This window comes from Octodon degus, unplaced genomic scaffold, assembly GCF_000260255.1.
Source record: "Octodon degus isolate 3935 unplaced genomic scaffold, OctDeg1.0 scaffold00098, whole genome shotgun sequence".
NCBI classification, from domain to species: domain Eukaryota; kingdom Metazoa; phylum Chordata; class Mammalia; order Rodentia; family Octodontidae; genus Octodon; species Octodon degus.
The window spans coordinates 558295-575405 of NW_004524674.1; the positions used below are offsets into that span (position 1 = coordinate 558295).

The window sequence follows — 17111 nt, forward strand, 5'->3', positions numbered from 1 at the left end:
AAAGAAAGAAACATAGTTGTAGACAGAGGCATGGAAAAGGATCACTTAGAGCAAATACTAGCACCAAAGACCAGACATTTAAAAGAGGGAAAAAATGGTACCAGGTAGGAGGATCAGAATGCTGACCTAGATAATTGAAGTTGCACACATAGGCCTCAAAGAAGACAGTCCTCACCTGACATATGGGTTTGGCTCCACAAAGACCTCCACAAAGATAATGTTTTCTTCTGCTCTGTATCTGCAGCCACTAAGTATGGCCCTTGTGCTCCTGGTTCAGAATAGTGACTAGAGCTCCAGCTATCACACATGCATTCCAGGTAGTGGGAAGTCAAAAAGGGTGAAGAAAAAGGCAAAGGATGTGCACCAACTTTCTTCTAAGGGAAGTTTCCAGTAGTTATCACCTGATGCTTTCCCTGGACATCTCATTAGTTTGAACTTAGGCACATGACCAGGCTCAGTTGCAAGAGGCAACACAGGAAATGCAACTTCCATTTCGCAGCCTATTGACCAGCTGAGAATCCAGGGTTTTATCACCATAGGAAGAATGCACATCTCGGGATGCCGGGTGACTCCACCATGGAGTGAGTGGGTAAACTGAGGGGCCAAGTACTGCTGACTGTGTGCCAGGCTCTGAGCACTTTACAGGTATTTCACGCCAACCCTGGCAGAAGCTGTCATTATTGCTGACTCACTGGGACTTGCCAAGGCCACACCAGGCGTGGAGGCAGAGCTGCAGGGGGCCTCTTCCCCAACACCAAGCTGCCTGGGAAACCAGGTCAGGCCTTGGAGCTGGTGGAAGGAATCTGAACAAGGAGGGCTTGGGCCACAATATCAGATACTGACAGGCCAAGCAGGATATGGGCAGCAGTGCCCGCACACATTTGGCAGCAAGAACACTGCTTGTGACCTTGGCAGGGACATCTAGAAGCAGTGAGGGTGGAGGCCAACTAGAGGGAAGCATGAACTGGTCTTTCTGGAAGAGTGGCAGAGAGAGAATGGGCAGATGGGGGTGGGTGCCCAGCCAGAAGCAGAGGAGGGGGTCAAATAGGAGTGGGAGAGAAGAGGTAGCTATGGCTGAGGTAGAAGGGTTGGACACAGAGAAACCCTTTTTCCACCATTCAGGAGGGAAAGGGACAGGCGTTACATGGCAGGTGGGTGTGGTCGAGGAAGGGAGGGCAGAGAAGCGGGAGCTCATGTCTTACAAAATCTGAGCCATCGTGCTTGGCCAGGGAGGAGCGCAAAGGGCCAAGGGGACAAGGGAGGTGGGAGGCACTAGCCTGTGCTATCTAACGTGATAACCACTAGCCATATATGGCTATTTAAATGAATTAAAAGTAAATAAAGTACAAACTGCTCCACAGCTGCACTGGCCGCATTTCAGGTGTTCTGTGGTCACCTGTGGCTGGCAGCAACCTAAGTGGGCAGCACAAACTGAGAATGTTTCCATTGCTTCGGGAAGTTTTGTTGGTCCAGAAAGATCATGGTGAAAACACTACGTGGCTGTAAATCAGACCTGGAGATCATGGCCACGACAGGATCTCTGGGCATCCTTCCCCACTGTCACCAGTTAATCCCTCTGTTACAATTTAAAGAGGAAGTGTCCCCCAAAGACTCATATACTGAGGGCTTGGTCCCCAGTGTAGCAGTGTTTAGAAGTAGGTCCTGGAGAGGTGGTTGGTTCCTAAGGGTACTAACCTCATACATGGATTAATCCGCTGGTGAGTCCGCACCAGAATGGCCTATCAGGAGGCAGGGCCCAGTTGAAAGAAGTGGTCCCCAGAGATTGATGTTAGGGACTATATCTGTTCCCCAGCCCCTTCTGCTCTGGCTCCCTTTCACTGCTCACCAGTTGCTACCAGGTGAGAAGCTTTCTTTGCCACAACCTGCCACCATGATGTTTCTGACCATGGAGTGAAACCTGTAAATCTGTGCACCAAATTAAGCCCTTCCTTCTTTAAGTTGTTTTTCTCAGATATTTTGACACAGTGATAAAAGGCTGACACACCGTCCCTCCTTGTTTGGGGTCCCCCGCATCTCACTCTTAGGACAGCCAGCCTCTCCCTCCCCCATCTCATGGAGCCACTTTGAGGCTTCTGTACATGTCCAGGGCCAGAGGAACAACTTGTGGAGGACAGGGAAGAGTACTGCTGTTTGGCGCTGGACCAGGACAGTGGCCTATGCACAGATCCTGCTGGGTCCAGAACATACATATCAGCTCATCACTACCTACCACAGATCCAGAGGGACCTCAGGGATCGCTTAGCTCCACCCTGCATTTCACAGATAGGCCTGCTGATCTTTTGGGAGGTCTGGAAAGAAAGTCAGGAAGCCAGAAGCCCATCCTAATCCCGTTTATTGGACTCCACCTTCGCTTTCCCCAGCTCTTTTGTTCCAATAGAGCCAGTCAGGCCCGAAAGCTGGGGCACAGAGCCCAGGGCTTGCATCCCAGCCCGAGGTAGCTGAGAAAGGATTCAAGGCTAGAAGGGCTGTCCTGGCCTAACACACTAGGGAAGAAGCATTTCCCCATGGAGGAGACACAGCAAGGACCATGTGTCTCTGCTTGGGGTGTAGGTGTGCTCAGATGGCTGTGTTTGCAGGCCCAAGCTGTTCAAACACAGCGTGGATGGAGGGTTGTGTGTGCATGGGTGGTGGTGTGCTTGTAGGTGGGGGTGCACATGGGGGTGCGTGTGTATGAATCACTGTGTGGCACGTGAACACACTACACACTGGCTGAGGGTGTTTGAGCCCTTGTTCAATGCCCACATCTGCCAGGTGGTGCAGCCCAGGCATAAGTCACTCTACCAAGAGAGCTCTGAGTCAGCAAGCTCTAGGGCAGCAGCTCTTCAATCCAAGTCGCAAAGTGGCCTGGGCATTTGCTATCCATGGGACTGCCCTGGCAGCTTCAGGTTCAGGGGCCTGAATATCTGAGGCAGGGCAGAAACAAGGTGCAAACAGACCTTCCCAAAGGAACCTTCTGTGATGATGAAGACATCCTGTGGGGTCTGATATAGCAGCCCCCGGCCATGTGTGTCTACTGAGTAGCTGAAATGTGCCTAGTTCAACTGAGGAATTGTAAATTTTATTCCATCTTATAAGTAGCCCCCTGTGATTACTGGCTGACATGTTGGAGAGCACGGATCTAGAGAAACTGAAGGAATGGGATGGATACTGAAGGCCCCAGGTAATAAGCACAAAGCTAGGGTACAGGTGTGTGGGTGTGCCCTGCCAGGGCCTTTGGGAATAGGAGTGGCTGAGACTGGGAATTGGGCTGTTTTGGAGGATGAAGAGTTAGAGCCAGAGCCCCAGATTGCACCAATCCCTCCTAGTAGCCACCCTGAGCTGTGGGCAGATGAATCTGCCTGGCTGAGCGCACAGGAGATTCCCAGGAGAGACCCCTGTCCTTGGCTGGGACCCACCAAGGCCCCAGTCTGTAGCTGGGCGCTGCGTCCAGTCTGAAGTCAGGGGCTGAAATCAAGAGGTCCTCATGTTCTCCTGTAGGCCCAGGGTGGAGCTGGTGGTCGCAGGATCACGCCCCTCCTGTGTGTGCATTGGGGGATATGAGTCAGCCCTTGGGTAGCCACTGCTCCAACCACCCCTGACACACACACAAGCCTGGAGTTCTTACCACTCCTGGCCCCATGTCCTCTGCATACTTGAATTTCTTCTGTTTGTAGTAGTGCCTCTTTGGCAGGATGTGGAGCAGCAACAGGTCACAGAGAACAGTGGCCTGGGGCAAGGAGGGGCACAGATGGAGCGTGGGAATTTGGAAGGGCATAGAATCTTGCACAACCTACGGCAGGCCCTACTGGCTGGTGGCCCTGCCTGAATCCTATGACCCCGGACCTCAGTTTCCTGGACAGGATGGTGAGGCACTGCATGACCCTCAGGGGACCAAGGCAGTCCTATCCCATGTCTATCTTGCCCCAACTCTCAGCCTCAGTTTTCTCAGATACTCTGGCAGGGCAGCTGCTGGCTCAGTAATGATGGACAATTGTAGTCAAGCTTTAGGAGGAGGGGCTTGCTACCACTAGGATGTGGAAGAGGAGGGGCCACTCCAGCAGCAACCTGGTATCCCCAGCACTTACCACCCCGAAGATACCAATCCCAGAGCCAATGGTGGTCATTGTGGGAATGATGTCAAATTTCCCAGCCTGGTGGGAGAGTCCAGGAGAGAGAAGGGTTGACAGTGAGAAGGGACAAGAGACCTTCCCTACCCCTTGTTCCTGGACTCTGCCCACCACCTGCTGCCCAGGGCTTTAATTCTCCATGGGGAGTCGGCTCCTGCTTGGTACATCTTGTTTTTCACCTTGGTTTTCCCTCCGTGGGCCCAGGGAATTTGTAGAGGAATCATGGTCACTGACTACAAAGCCTCACTCTGGACATCACCCATGTCTCATCTGGCTTTAGACATAGGCTTGCTGAGCAGACCCCACCCTGTCCAATGTCTGTCATTATAACTGTAGACAACCAGATGCAAGACCATGACTCAGCTGCAACTCCCCCTCATACACACACACTGGAAACTCACCTTGCCATCCACCAGGATGTCAAAGCGAATCCCAAACACCTTGAAGAGGTGACGGTGGTTGGTCCCATTTTCCACAAAGTGCCTGGCAAACCTTGGGGAAGGGGTGAGGTAACAGAAGAGCATCAGATCCCTGGTACACCTTACCAGTCCATGTCACCTCCAACAACGGCCAGGAGACTTGAGAACCTCAACCTGGGAATGTCACACCTTACCCCTGCCCTGACACCTGCTGTCAGCCATTTCCCTAGCCATTCTGGCCAGTTGGGCCTTCAGGAGACTGAGACAGAAGGCAAAGGACTCCAGTTCCCCACCCAGGTCTTGCTCCTTTCGGCGCTATCTGCACAGATGGGAGATTCCCAGGGTTCTCTGCTACCCTCTGGGGTCATGGGATGCTCAGCCCCAGCAGAACTCCAGGGAAGGATGCAGTGGGGCCCAGGCAGGCACCTGAAGTTGAAGCCTTGAGACAGGTTTTTCTCCCCGTACAGCCCATGGAACTCATAGATGGGTTTGCAATGTCGCACATGCCAGTCCAGGTCACAATTCCAGTCGATGGTGATGCCAACCACCCCACCCTGCCAGGGACACAGGTGTTTAAAAGCTGGGATTTAGGTACCAAAATATGCCTGTCTGAGAACTAATGCCTACACTCTATCAAAGAGGGAAATTTTTTTTTTTTTTTTTTGAGGAGAGACACTGAGATGTTGCTTTGGAGTAGAAGTCCCGCCATCCTCCCTGGCCTTACCTCCTACCCATCACATTCCACATTCCAGGCCTCTGATCATTTCCAGAATACACTGAGTTCTTCCTATCTCAGGGCCTTTGCAATGCTACTCATCCATCCAGTTTTTCCTAAGGCTGGCTCCTGCTCATCCATCCATCCATCCATCCATCCATCATTTTTCCTGGGAGAGCTTCCCTGACCACCACTTCAAACTAAAACATGTCCTTTGTTATTCCCTCCTGTTAAACTCTATATGTGCCTTTGGAACATTTGTCTCTTTGTAATTATTTGCTTATTTGAGGTGATTTTTTAAATCAGTCTATCTCCAAAACTGTAAAATCCAGGAAGATGCAGCTATCTAGGGATCTGTCACTGACCCCCTCTTAACACAAGTTATAGAGTGGGAGGTAAACAAATAGTTGTTGAATTAAAGAGAGTACATCTGGGGCAGGTATAGTGACATACACCTGTAATTCCAGCTACTTGAGAGGCTGAGGCAGGAATATTGTAAGTTTGAACTCAACCTTGGCAACTTAGCAAGACCCTGTCTCAAAATAAATAAAGGGGCCAGAGAGATGGCTCAGTAGAATAAGTGCTTGTCCCAATGCAAGGGCCTGAGTTCAACCCCTGGTTCCGGAAAGAAAGAAAGAAAGAAAGAAAGAAAGAAAGAAAGAAAGAAAGAAAGAAAGAAAGAAAGAAAGAGAAAGAATGTTTGGGGCCGGGAAGATGGCTCAGTAGAATAAGTGCTTGCCTAGCAAGCACAAGGGCCTGAGTTCAATCCCTGGTTCTGCAAAAATCAATAAAAAAATATATATAGAGAGAAATGTTTGTGGTATAGGCTAGTGGCAGGGTACTTGCCTAGCATGCAAGAGACCCTGGGTTTCATACAATAAAAATAAAATAAAAAGTAGCAGAACATCATCAAGCATCCAGTTGACAATGTCTGCTCACATTCATTCATTCGGGGCACCTTCTCTTGCTAGGTCCAGACCAGCCCCTGCTGGGGACACAGGCCTGACCTTCAGGGGCCCCACGTATGAGGAGATAGGCCTGGACATATAGAGGCTCTGCACTCGGGAGGCTAAACTGGACCTGAAAGGACTTCATTGCATCCTCATGGCCTGGAACCATGTTGTACCTTCTCAGCCAGCCTCCGGAAGTCCTGGCCTGACTGTTGCACCACATAGCCAAGGTTGAAGACAGGACACAGAGGGTGTAAAGTCTTGTGATACAGGCAGGTCTTCATGTAGGAGGCATTCACCTCCTCCACCAGGTTGCGCCTGTAGGGGCAGAGAGCATTGGTACCACTTGTGCCAGCTGGGAGAGTGCCCACTATGTCCCTCATATCTATCCTCATGGCCTCCAGAATGCCCCTTTAGCAGCCCACCTCAGGGGCCCAGCTTGGGCTCCTGCAGCATGAAGGAGGAGCTGGGAGGAAGGGAGGGAGACAGAGAGTGCTGGAAGCAGCTGGGGCAGCCTCCAGAGCCGGCTGTGTTTCTGCCCACATTTCCCACAAACCTGTTGACCTTGAAGCGTGGAAAGCTGATGCTGTTCTTGATGAAGAGAGTAAAGTTCTCGGCCTCTTGGAGAAGGGCAGGGCTGGAGAAGACCACACTCACTCACTGCCCCCCATAGGTCCCCTTGTGTGTTCCATCTGATCCCACCATTGGGGTGCCATACCCCACCAACATAAGACTGCAGGAGGACCCTTTGGGCTCTCTCTTCCCATGGAGCAGGAAGAGAGAGCCCAAAGGGTCCTAAGAGAGAGCCCAAAGGGTCCTCCTGCAGTCTTATGTTGGTGGGGTATGGCACCCCAATGGTGGGATCAGATGGGATGAGGGTGGGGTCAGAGGAAGCAGAAATGGATTCTTTCCAGACCCAGCCACCCTTCTGTCTGGGCTAGGAACCTTGCCCCCAACTCCCTGGAAGGATGGGCATTAGTTACCTTGGGATTTTGTCATCCACCTCCACAGGGCACCAGCCAAAGATCTCACACGTCTGCACAGTGTCGTTGAAGGCCACACACTTGCCCGTGCGAATGCCTGGAGCAAGGGAGGAACCCCTAGGTGCCCACCCAGGCTGGGGGTACAAAGGGAGGTCTAGGTCCCTTCCCCAGGACTCCTAATAAAGGGGCACCAAGGAGGAGCAACCTGCAGATAGGAATATTGGAGGGCCTGTGACAGGGAACCCAAGCCAGGGGCAGGAGGGAGAGAGCTGCACAGACTGCAGGTTGGGCTGGTGGCACAGGTGTGGAGAGGCAGAGACAGGGCCAGGAGGGCCTGAGGGACACAGGGCCTGGAGCCAGAGGAGCAGGAAGTTGGCCTTACCTTGGGCCTTCCTTTCTGCCTTCCCTGGGATGCAGCTGCTGTTGTCCTTGCATGTACCCCCCTCTGGGTGCTGAGGGAGGGGAGAGGTGCTGGCCCCTGGCCCAGTGGGTGCCATCCTGAAAAGAGCCCCTCCCACCCCCAGGCCCTAGGGAAGGCACGGGGTAGAGCCTTAGACTTTTTGGGTGACCCCTACTCACAATCACCTTCCCCCAGTCTCCACCACTCTGGATTCTCACCCAGTTGTCCATCACCTTTGTTGCTTGGCAGAGGTGTGGAGGCGGGGGGAGGGGGAGGCTTAGCTTGGCACACATGGGGAAGAAGACTGGCACTGTCATTGAAGGACAGTCACTTCATGTGAATTTATGCATGGCATTCCACCATGGGAGCCCTCAGGTGGCCCTGCTTGGCATTACTACCAGGTCCTAAGGGACACCTGTCCCAAGTTATTCTCCCTTGTGGGTCTGGGCAGGGCAGATACTCACCTCTGCACAGTAGTCTTGAGCCTGCTGAGGGGTCACGATGAAATTGGTCATGACCACAAAGGAGCTGTCCCCCTGGAAGTGAGGGGCAGGGAGAGCGGGGAAGGATTGGCATGACATCCCTGAGACCTCTCCCTGGCCCCCAGAGCCCATCTGACACCCAGAGGCCTCCACACCCCACCATGCCACCATGAGAAGTTAGTCCCAGGCTCACAGGGAAACTGAAGTTCAGAAGGAACAAGGACCCCAGGGAGGAGAATGGAAGTGCACTCAGGTCAGCTGACCTGTGCAGGGAAGACGTAGTCAGCCACATCCCAGACCTGGGGGCCAAAGTTCTGGAGCTGGGTCACGGCCAGGCCTTTGAGCTTCACAGACACACTGCTGATGAGGCCACTGGAGGTCTGGTAGCCCTTCTCATAGACAAACACCCACCTGCAGGAGTAGGGCTCATGGGAGATTATGGTTCTGGGCAAGGGCTGGGCCAGCCATTCAAGGACGACAGGTGGTTTTATGAACCTCCATCCTTTCTGGCACCCACTGGGGACGGTATGGTTTTCCCCTTGCCTTCCCTAGGTGCATCTCCAAGCCACCTTCTGCCTCTCTGCCTCCCTCACTACCCTCTGCCTGAAGTTCTACCACCTTTCCACAATGAGAATATGAATTCCCAAAGCAAAATCCTACTGTGCATCTCCTCCAGATCCTCTCCCAAAAGCAGGGTTCACAGGGCTGCAGGCCGGCTTCTCGGCTGATGCCTCTTGGACCCCAGTGCCCCTTCCCAGAGCCAACCCTCTGCCCGCATGTGCCTCATCTATAAACTGGGAATGATGACAGCACTTGTTGTTTGAGTTAGTCAAGGTGTGAAAAACCTTGGGGTGGAGCCTGGCCTGCCAGTCAGGCTTGTAGAGACATTAGCTAGAACTACCACAACCATACTGGGCACACTGGGGAGGGGACAGGGAAGGACAAGAGGGCTAATGACCCTTGCAGCCTCTTGTGTCCTGGCATACGCCCATGGGAGCAGCCCAGGCTGGAGACGCCTTGACTTTGGAGGAAAGTTTCAGCCTTCCATTTCCAGCACTTATAGTGTCCCCCAACTTATAGTCTAGGGGGTTCAGCAAGGTCAGTTGCCTCCTCCCCAAGGGTGGGCACATGAACAAGTTTTGCCAATCAATATTCTATCCCCTGGGAGCAGCCCAGGGATGGGCCATGACCAGGGGAAGATTTCAATGAAGGCAGGATTTTTCTGGAAATTGCTGGAAAGAAACATTCCATCTCCTCAGTGGCTAGGAGGGGTGGCTGCCAGGCCCAAACTACAGTTAGTCCTCATCAAAAAGGCAGGGAAGGGTCGTCGAGATGGCTCAGAGGATTAAGTGCCTGCTTTGGCAGGTGCAGGGACCAGGGTTTGATCCCTGGTCCTGCATGCTGCACCAGCCCCACTTTCAGGGCACACAGAGCCAGTGACCGAGTCTGGGTGTGGTGGCACACGTCTGTAACCCCAGTGCAGGAGACGCTGAAAACAGGAGGATCACTATGAGTCCGAGATGCATAGTGAGACCCTGTAGCAAATACATAAAATAGAAAAAAAAAAAAAAAAAAAAAAAGACAGAGAGCTAGAGAAGGAGGCCAGCCTTGATGGAGGCCAGGCCCAGAGATGAGAGGGCCAGACCCCTACTGCAACAGTGTTTTTGAGCACCTGGATCCAGCCAGGTCTGAAGCATACTTGAAAAATCTACTTCTGAGTTTTTCAGTTACATGTCAAATACATTCTCTTCCTTTATGTAAACCAGTTTGGACTGAGTTTCTGTTGCTGATAACTGAAAGAATCCTAGATAACACTTCTTTCTAAAAGTGGGACTCTTCCTTCAGAAAAGACTCTTCACAGTGATTGCGAGTAAGAGAGACTGTGTGTGTGTGTCCCATGGAAGTGTGCAGCCTCATGCCTCCAAGGAAAACCTGAGTCCACCTTCACCGATCTCTTTCTCTACCCCAAGCTCACCTGGCCAAGCAGAACTCAAAGCCATTGACTGCCCCTTCCTGTTTCCCAAAGCCCAGGCCTGTTGACAGAATTGTCCAGGCCTCTTAATCCCAGTCACTGCCTTCTGTCTCAGTCTGTCTGCTTCCCCAGGAGGGCAACCCACCAATGTCCTCTTTTCTCCTCCAGAAGGCCATCCCCTTCTGCTCTGTCTCAGCCTGGCCTCAGAACCAGCCCCACCACACACACCCACCTAAGCGTGGTCACTGCTGCCCCCTGCAGGTGTCAGGCTGCAATGGATTGGATGGGGACCACAAAGGACCCAGTGCTGCGTCCCAAGCCTGCCCTTCCAGGAGAGGGCGATTTCCCACCCCCACTCTCCTCAAGTTCCTGCCCCCAGGAAGGCCTTTTGCTCCACACCCACGCTCACAGGAGAGAGGAGAGCTGCTCCATGTTCTGAGCCCCCTGCAAGAGAAGCCTCGGCCTCCCTCGTGGCACTGCAATCCCCTCACCCCAGCCCTATTTCTCTTTATACCTAATGCCAAACCCTCATATCATCGATGGGAAAACTGAGACCTGTTGGGGCGCCCCTCCCAAAAGCCAGAGGTCAAGCAGTGAGCAGACCCTGCCCAGGACTCGGCCTGCCTCCACCAGGCAGCACTGGCACCAGCGCGTCTCTCAGGAGCCAGGAGTTCCTGCCCCATGGTTGCGCACTGGGACCAATGTAGCGCTTCCAGGCAGTGTCTTGGGCTCAAAGGGAAAGGGCAATCAGATTAATGACCTCAGTTCTGGTAATAATAGAATGACCATGGCGCCAGGACTGGCCCTCCAGAGCAATGCTTTGGCCAGGCCTCATGGTCACCCCCAAGGGAAGGCCACTCAGGGAGTCTGAGGTCAAAGACACTGGCATCTTCCAAAGTCCCTCCCTTTCCAGAAATAATCTTTCCCAGTCTTTCCACTTCTCCTGGGGCTCTCTTCTCCAACGGTCGCTCATGGAAGAGGGGACAGGCCCAAAGGACCCAGATCCAGCTCCAGCTGCCTCTGCAGCTGTGTGGCTCTGAGCTACAGACTGGTTAGTCTCTGAGCCCTAATTTTCTCCATAAAACAGGTCATGACACCTACTTCAAAGGTGTTAATCATGCCACAAACACCTAGCAAGGCCATGTACTTGACTCAGTATTGAGCCTCCCCCAAAGCAAAATCAATCAATCAATCAATCAATCAATCAATCAATCTAGGTAATTGTTTGGGGAAAGTTCCTATGAGGTTTTCCCCCCACCCCCCACCACTGTGGTGTGGGGCATCAAACCTAGGGCCTCAGACATGCTGAGTAAGAGCTCTGCCACTTACAGGGCTACACACCCACTCTTTGTTTTAAGGGTTTTTTTTTTTTTTTTTTCTCTGAATGCCTTCAGGGCAGTTTTGGCTGGCTTGAGTTGTGGGGATCGAACCACAGCAACCTGAACCTGACTGCTTTGTTGAAGCAGCCACTCAAAGAACTGAGCTAAGGGGCGGGCCCCCTGTTTTCAGTTTTGAAACCAGTACCTTAATAAGTTACTCAGGCTGACCTTGACCTTGCAATCCTTATGCCTCCGCCTCTCTGGAGCTGGGATTCCAGGTGTGCACCACCACACCTGGCCTTCATAAATTCTCTTTAAGGAAATTATCGGGCACAGCAGGCACATGAAAAGTAAAAACCCTCCTTCCGCCACTCTGGGTGCTCCTTCCTTGATTCTCCCCTCCATGTCCATCCACCCGCACATGCCTGGCTTCTGTTCTGTTCCCCCGGCAGAGCCCTGCAGAAACTGTCACAGACATACTGCATCCCCAGATTTCTACCTCCAGATTTGCACTCTCCTCTTGAGACTCAGTCCCACAGATTCATTTAGTCATTCAACAAACGTTTATGTACCAAGGCACTATTACATGCCAAGAACTCTTCTACATGCTAAAAATACAGAAGTGAACAAAACAAACACAAATCCTAGCTCAGGGTGTCTATGTAAATGTCTATATCTCCAGCTGCTTGGTGACTCATATCTCCGCTTCTCTCTCCCAGACACCTCCTAGGTATGTCACAGACAGCTGGACCCTTCGAAAAACAGACCCACCTTTCCTCAAAAATTAAACTGTGGAGGGGCTGGGGAGATAGCTCAGCCATCTAAGTGCCTGCTTGGCAAGTGCAAGGGCCGGGATTCGATCTCTGGTGTTGCATACCATGCAGGCCCTGGAACTCTGGGTGCACTGTGTTAGCCCCGAAACCAGGCATGGTGGTGCACGCCTGTAATCCCAGCACTGAGGAGACTAAGACAAGAGGATTAGCATCTGTCCGACCTGTGTAGTTAGACCCTATACCAAGTTAATTAATTAATTAATTAATTAATAATAAAAAGATCCCTTAACTGTGAAATTCCACTTGACCCCATATTCCTGCAATTAGGTATATAACCAAGATTTAAACATATATCTGCACAAACGTTGGTCCACAGGCAACATTGTTCATAGAGGTCAAGAAGTAGAAAAGTCCAAATGTCCATCTATAGAGGAATAAATAAATAAAATGTTGTGTAGCCATGAAAAGGAAGGAAGTACTGATACAACCCAAGATACAATCAACCTGGACAAACCTGGACAGCCACGAAAAGATGGACATTGCTTTACTTGTATGAAATGCCCCAAATAGGGGCAATAGGCTGCGAAAAAGGGATGATGTGATGGGGTAGTTTCTTCATGGAATGGTGAAAATTTTCTGGAATGAGATAGTGGTGATTGTTGCACAATTTCATGAAGACTAAACAGTACGTGAGGGCTGGGGATATGGCTCAGTGGCGCAAGCACCTGCCCAGCAAGTGTAAGGTCCTGAGTCTGATTTCTGGTACCAAATAAAAAAATAAAATGCACATGATTATCGATTTTTTAAAAAAAATAAAGACTAGGGCAGCTCAGCAGCATGCATAAAACCTTGGATTTCCTCTCCAGCATCACCAAAAGTAATAAAAAATAAAATAAAATTAGAAGGTGACCATTATGGTATATGAAATCTATCACAATGCAAAGTACTAACCACTGGGCAAACACAAATGCAAATGCCCCATCCTGACCACATCTCCCCATGGAACTTGATCCTCCTATCCACTTTGCTTCTCACAGGACAGCCTGGACCAGTTGGGCACAAAATCTCCTCCAATCAAAGCTCTCCATTCCTTTGACTGCAATGACTGGCTCTGGCTTGGGCACATGATCCAATCTCAGCCAATACAAGTTGGACATGGGGTTTCGCTGGAATTCAGGAGGAAGGAGATGTTTTTGTACCTGGGAGATGTAGCTAAATGGAGGGTGCCAGCCTGCTGGTGGCCACTTTGCCACTATGAAAACAGACAACTTGCCTGAGAGTGATATCTGCCCAAAAGGGAAGCAGAGGCACAAAAAGGAGGTGGATCCTGGGTAGGTGCTTTGGGAACCAAAGCTAGGCCAACCTGGACTGCTCATATCCTTATAGACCTTGCTCTTCCTGAGGGCATTAGTTACCGGTGCATTACTGGAACAAAACATACAGTGCACACAACTTAATTAATCCAAGTAGGAAGGATTGATTTTGGCTCACAGCTTCAGAGGCTGTAGTCCATGGTCACCTAGCTCAAAGGCAGAAACGTCATGGCAGAAGGGCATGGTAGAAGAGAACTGCTCATCTTATGGCCACCAGAAAGAAGAAGAGGTAAGGATCCAGAGGAGAGGAAGGGACTAGGGACAGGACATACCCTCAAAAGCATGCTCCCAGAGATCTGTTTGCTCCAATGGGTCCCACTTCCTAATAGCCCACTGAGCTGTGAACTCAACAATGGGTCAGTCCATTCATGAGGTTAGTGACCTCATGATCCTGGCACTTCATACTACATGAGTGTCTTTTAGGGCACAGCTCCAATCAAACCATAATACTATGTATGCCCTAGTCATGGAGGATCTATGATGTGGAAGCTCAAGGCTGACAGTGATTTTTCAGATATATAAATAGGCTTCTGTTATAGAATCAAAGGAGTTTTCACTCACTCATCCTCAGCTCCTCTCTCTCCCTCTGCCCACCGTGTGTCCCAGCTGAATCTCCTGGCACAGCGTGAAGATGCTGTGGAAACCTGGATTTTTCTCCCAGCAATAATGTGGACATGTCCTTATCACTGACTGGTCACTCTGGGATCCACCTGGTGATCTCAGAACAGGTGACTTCAAGAGCTCTTCTGTGGAGGCGGAGGAGACAAACAAGGACTGAAGTGAAAAGAGGTCCAGAGTGGCCAGAGGAAAAGCTAAGAGCTTTTTCCCAGCTTGTCATCCCAGACCTTGGCCCATAGTTGGTTCTACCACTGTGTCACTTCCTCCAGGAAGCCTCCCTAGGCCCATCTCTCCAAGCAGCACCCACACATCCCCTTGGAGACCCTCCTGGGTGCTGCAACCAGACCACCCTTCTCCTCTTCTACTTAGAGCTCCCAGGCAGAAACACACCCCGTCATGTTCCAGTATGGGCCTGTTAGGTCTCAGACACAGCCCACTGCCTGCCTAGCTGCAGTGACAGAAAGCAAGTCATCTCCCGGAGATAGCTGAGACCATCCCATTCTGAGCTAAAAGTGGCTGAGCCTTCTACAGCCTCAGGACCACTTGCCTCCCTATACTTGCCTTGGACTTCCTGGAGAAGCATGATGAATAGGGACCCTCTTTCGAACTTTTTCCAGTTTTTGGCATCTCAGCCTCTACCTCTGAAACTTTCTCTTGTCTTTCTCTCTGTCTCTCTCTCTTCCTCTCTGTCTTTCTCTCTGTCTCTTTCTGTCTGTCTCTCTCTGTCTCCCTCTGTCTTTCTCTGTCTCTCTGTCTCTGTCTCTCTGTCTCTCTCTGTCTGTCTGTCTGTCTGTCTCTCTGTCTCTGTATCTTTCTGTCTCTGTCTCTGTCTCTGTCTCTGTCTGTCTCTGTCTGTCTCTGTTTGTCTCTTTCTGTGTCTCTCTCTCTCTCTCTCTCTCTCTCTCTCTCTCTCTCTCTCTCTCTCTCTCATCCAAGTCTTGCTCCATGTCTGTTTCTCTATTCAGCTGTGTCTCTATGCCTGCCCATTCCCTATGTGGCTTTGCTGGCCCTGACTCTTCTCTGGTGTCCCACCCCCACCTTCCCTGCCATCTCTGCAATGTCTACAGGACCAGAAAGCAGACAGACATCTAAGAAAGAGGAAGGTCCTTCAGCAAAACCCAATCCTCTCCAGTAAAGAGCGAATGGTCTCCTCTAGCCCTCGCCTTGTGGAACAGTCAGGAAACTCAGACTTCAGCTGCTGAGACCAAATCCAGGTTAGGTGAGGAGGGCAGTCCAGTTGGGGACACCTAGCTGCAGGCATCAGTGCAGCTCTTAAAAGTGGCCAGAGGAGGGCAACAGAGACAGCGGGAGCCTCAGCCAGTGGGGGCTGTCTTGGGGGTGGCTTGAGGCTTGAGTGAGAGTTGGGGGCAAAAGGGTCCGCCTTTGGGCTTCTCTATGGGACTCCAGCAACTCAGTGTCTCTCTCTGAAGACATTTTCTTTCCAGGATATCAAAGCCAGCTTCAGAGCCATTCAGCTAGTTCAGGTCCCGACTAGCTTCTTAACAAATGGGAGATCACGCAAAACTCCTGTGCCTGGGAGCCGTGCTCATTCTGAGAAGGGTCACATCCCTTTAGAAACTCAGTGGATTGGTTGTGGAGGGAGCAAGGGGAGGAGGGAGGTGGTGGGCTCCCTAATGCTTGAGGCATGGGTTTGTGGCTCAGTTGCAGCTTGGGGCACATCCTGCAGCATGGAGGAACTGTCCTTTCCACTCTGTCACCAGCCCCTAAGAGGGTGCTGGCACTGGCCACAGCCACTGACTTGAAAGCAGAACAGAGTCATGGGGTTCAGGGTTCCCAACCTCTTCTGGTGAGCAGGCTGGGCCTGAGGGGGTCAGGAGTGAAACTAATGGTGGACTCTTAGGTCCATCCTGTTCCTGTGAGAAAGTTCTGCAGAGCCCTTGAGATGGTGGAAAGGAGCAGGTAGAACAGAGACCTCAAGGTCAGGAGGCCTCGGGTATAAGTCTGGCTGTGCTGCTAATTTGCCATGGGATCAGAAACCCCAGTGCTCTTCTCTGGGCCTCAGTTTCCCACGGTTCCCCTCCACAACCATCACAGTTGTCACACTGGTCTGTGAACAGAAGGCAGGCAGAGGGCAAAAGGCAGCAGAGAGGTCCTGGCCCAGGCTGCAGCTTCCCAGCGCGGACACGTAAGGAGTGGGCTGGGCAGAGGAAAGGCTGTTCTGGACAGCAAACATTCTGGAGGACCACCGTGTAGGCCCTTGGTCAGCCAGTGTGGGCTCCATTTAGCAGCCCTAGTTTAAAATACATCAAAAACAGGAACTTGAAGGTGAGAGGGGCAGACTCTTCAGAATCACACAGCAAAACCAGGCCAGGGTTGCCAGGTGTTCCCAGGCCTCTAGCGGGATTGAATCTTCTTCCCGGAACCTCTAGAAGCCTTCAACTGGGTCATTTTGAATGGATATGATGTCCATTCACAGGGGACATGCACCAGGCCCGCAAGGAGTGCATCAACTACAAGGCAAACCCTGCCACAATGCACACTTAAGGATTGACACATGTGGGCAGCCAGCCCCAGAGACACAGCCAGCAACCACACCCATGAGGCACAAGCCCAGATCCCAGGGATGGGTGCACTCACAGGACATGTACCTATGTGTCCACACAAGCACTTACACATGCTCAAGGCCCTGCAGGCCTGCTGTGGCTTCTGGACAGCCAGGTTGATTTCACAAAAATGGCTTTTGCAGCCAGGTTCAGCCAGATGCTCTGATCCTGCACCCCTGGTACAATGAATGGGACAGGTCCCAGAAAAGCCAGGCATGGTGGTGCATGCCTGTAATTCCAGAATTTGGGAGGCTGAGGCAGGAGGATCCCTATGAGATCAAGGCTAGCTTGGGCTATACAGTGAGTTTAAGATCAGCTTAAACTATATAGCAAGACCCTGGAAAGAGAGAGAGAGAAGGAGAGAGAGAGAGAGAGAGAGAGAGAGAGAGAGAGAGAGAGAGAGAGGAAGAAGAAGA

At 51.5% G+C, this 17111-nt stretch overlaps 1 protein-coding gene across 5 annotated transcripts in view; it reads right to left on the reverse strand.

Moving 5' to 3' along the window:
• Nucleotides 1–2353: 2353 nt before the first annotated feature.
• Nucleotides 2354–17111, reverse strand: part of P2rx1 (purinergic receptor P2X 1) — a 16105-nt gene continuing 1347 nt past the window's right edge. For 2 of the 5 annotated variants that reach the window (XM_023723368.1, XM_023723365.1), the window contains exons 2-13: nucleotides 8340–8487; nucleotides 8059–8130; nucleotides 7774–7827; nucleotides 7577–7646; nucleotides 7195–7291; nucleotides 6768–6848; nucleotides 6388–6529; nucleotides 4973–5100; nucleotides 4529–4619; nucleotides 4086–4151; nucleotides 3626–3727; nucleotides 2354–3537 (exon numbers count right to left, since the gene is read on the reverse strand). In XM_023723368.1, the coding sequence (XP_023579136.1) occupies nucleotides 3472–3537; nucleotides 3626–3727; nucleotides 4086–4151; nucleotides 4529–4619; nucleotides 4973–5100; nucleotides 6388–6529; nucleotides 6768–6848; nucleotides 7195–7291; nucleotides 7577–7646; nucleotides 7774–7827; nucleotides 8059–8130; nucleotides 8340–8487 (1117 nt within the window). In that variant the 3' untranslated portion in view covers nucleotides 2354–3471. The remainder of the gene's footprint in view (nucleotides 3538–3625; nucleotides 3728–4085; nucleotides 4152–4528; nucleotides 4620–4972; nucleotides 5101–6387; nucleotides 6530–6767; nucleotides 6849–7194; nucleotides 7292–7576; nucleotides 7647–7773; nucleotides 7828–8058; nucleotides 8131–8339; nucleotides 8488–17111) is intronic. The other 3 variants (XM_004638290.2, XM_023723367.1, XM_023723369.1) reach the window with 3 other exon arrangements.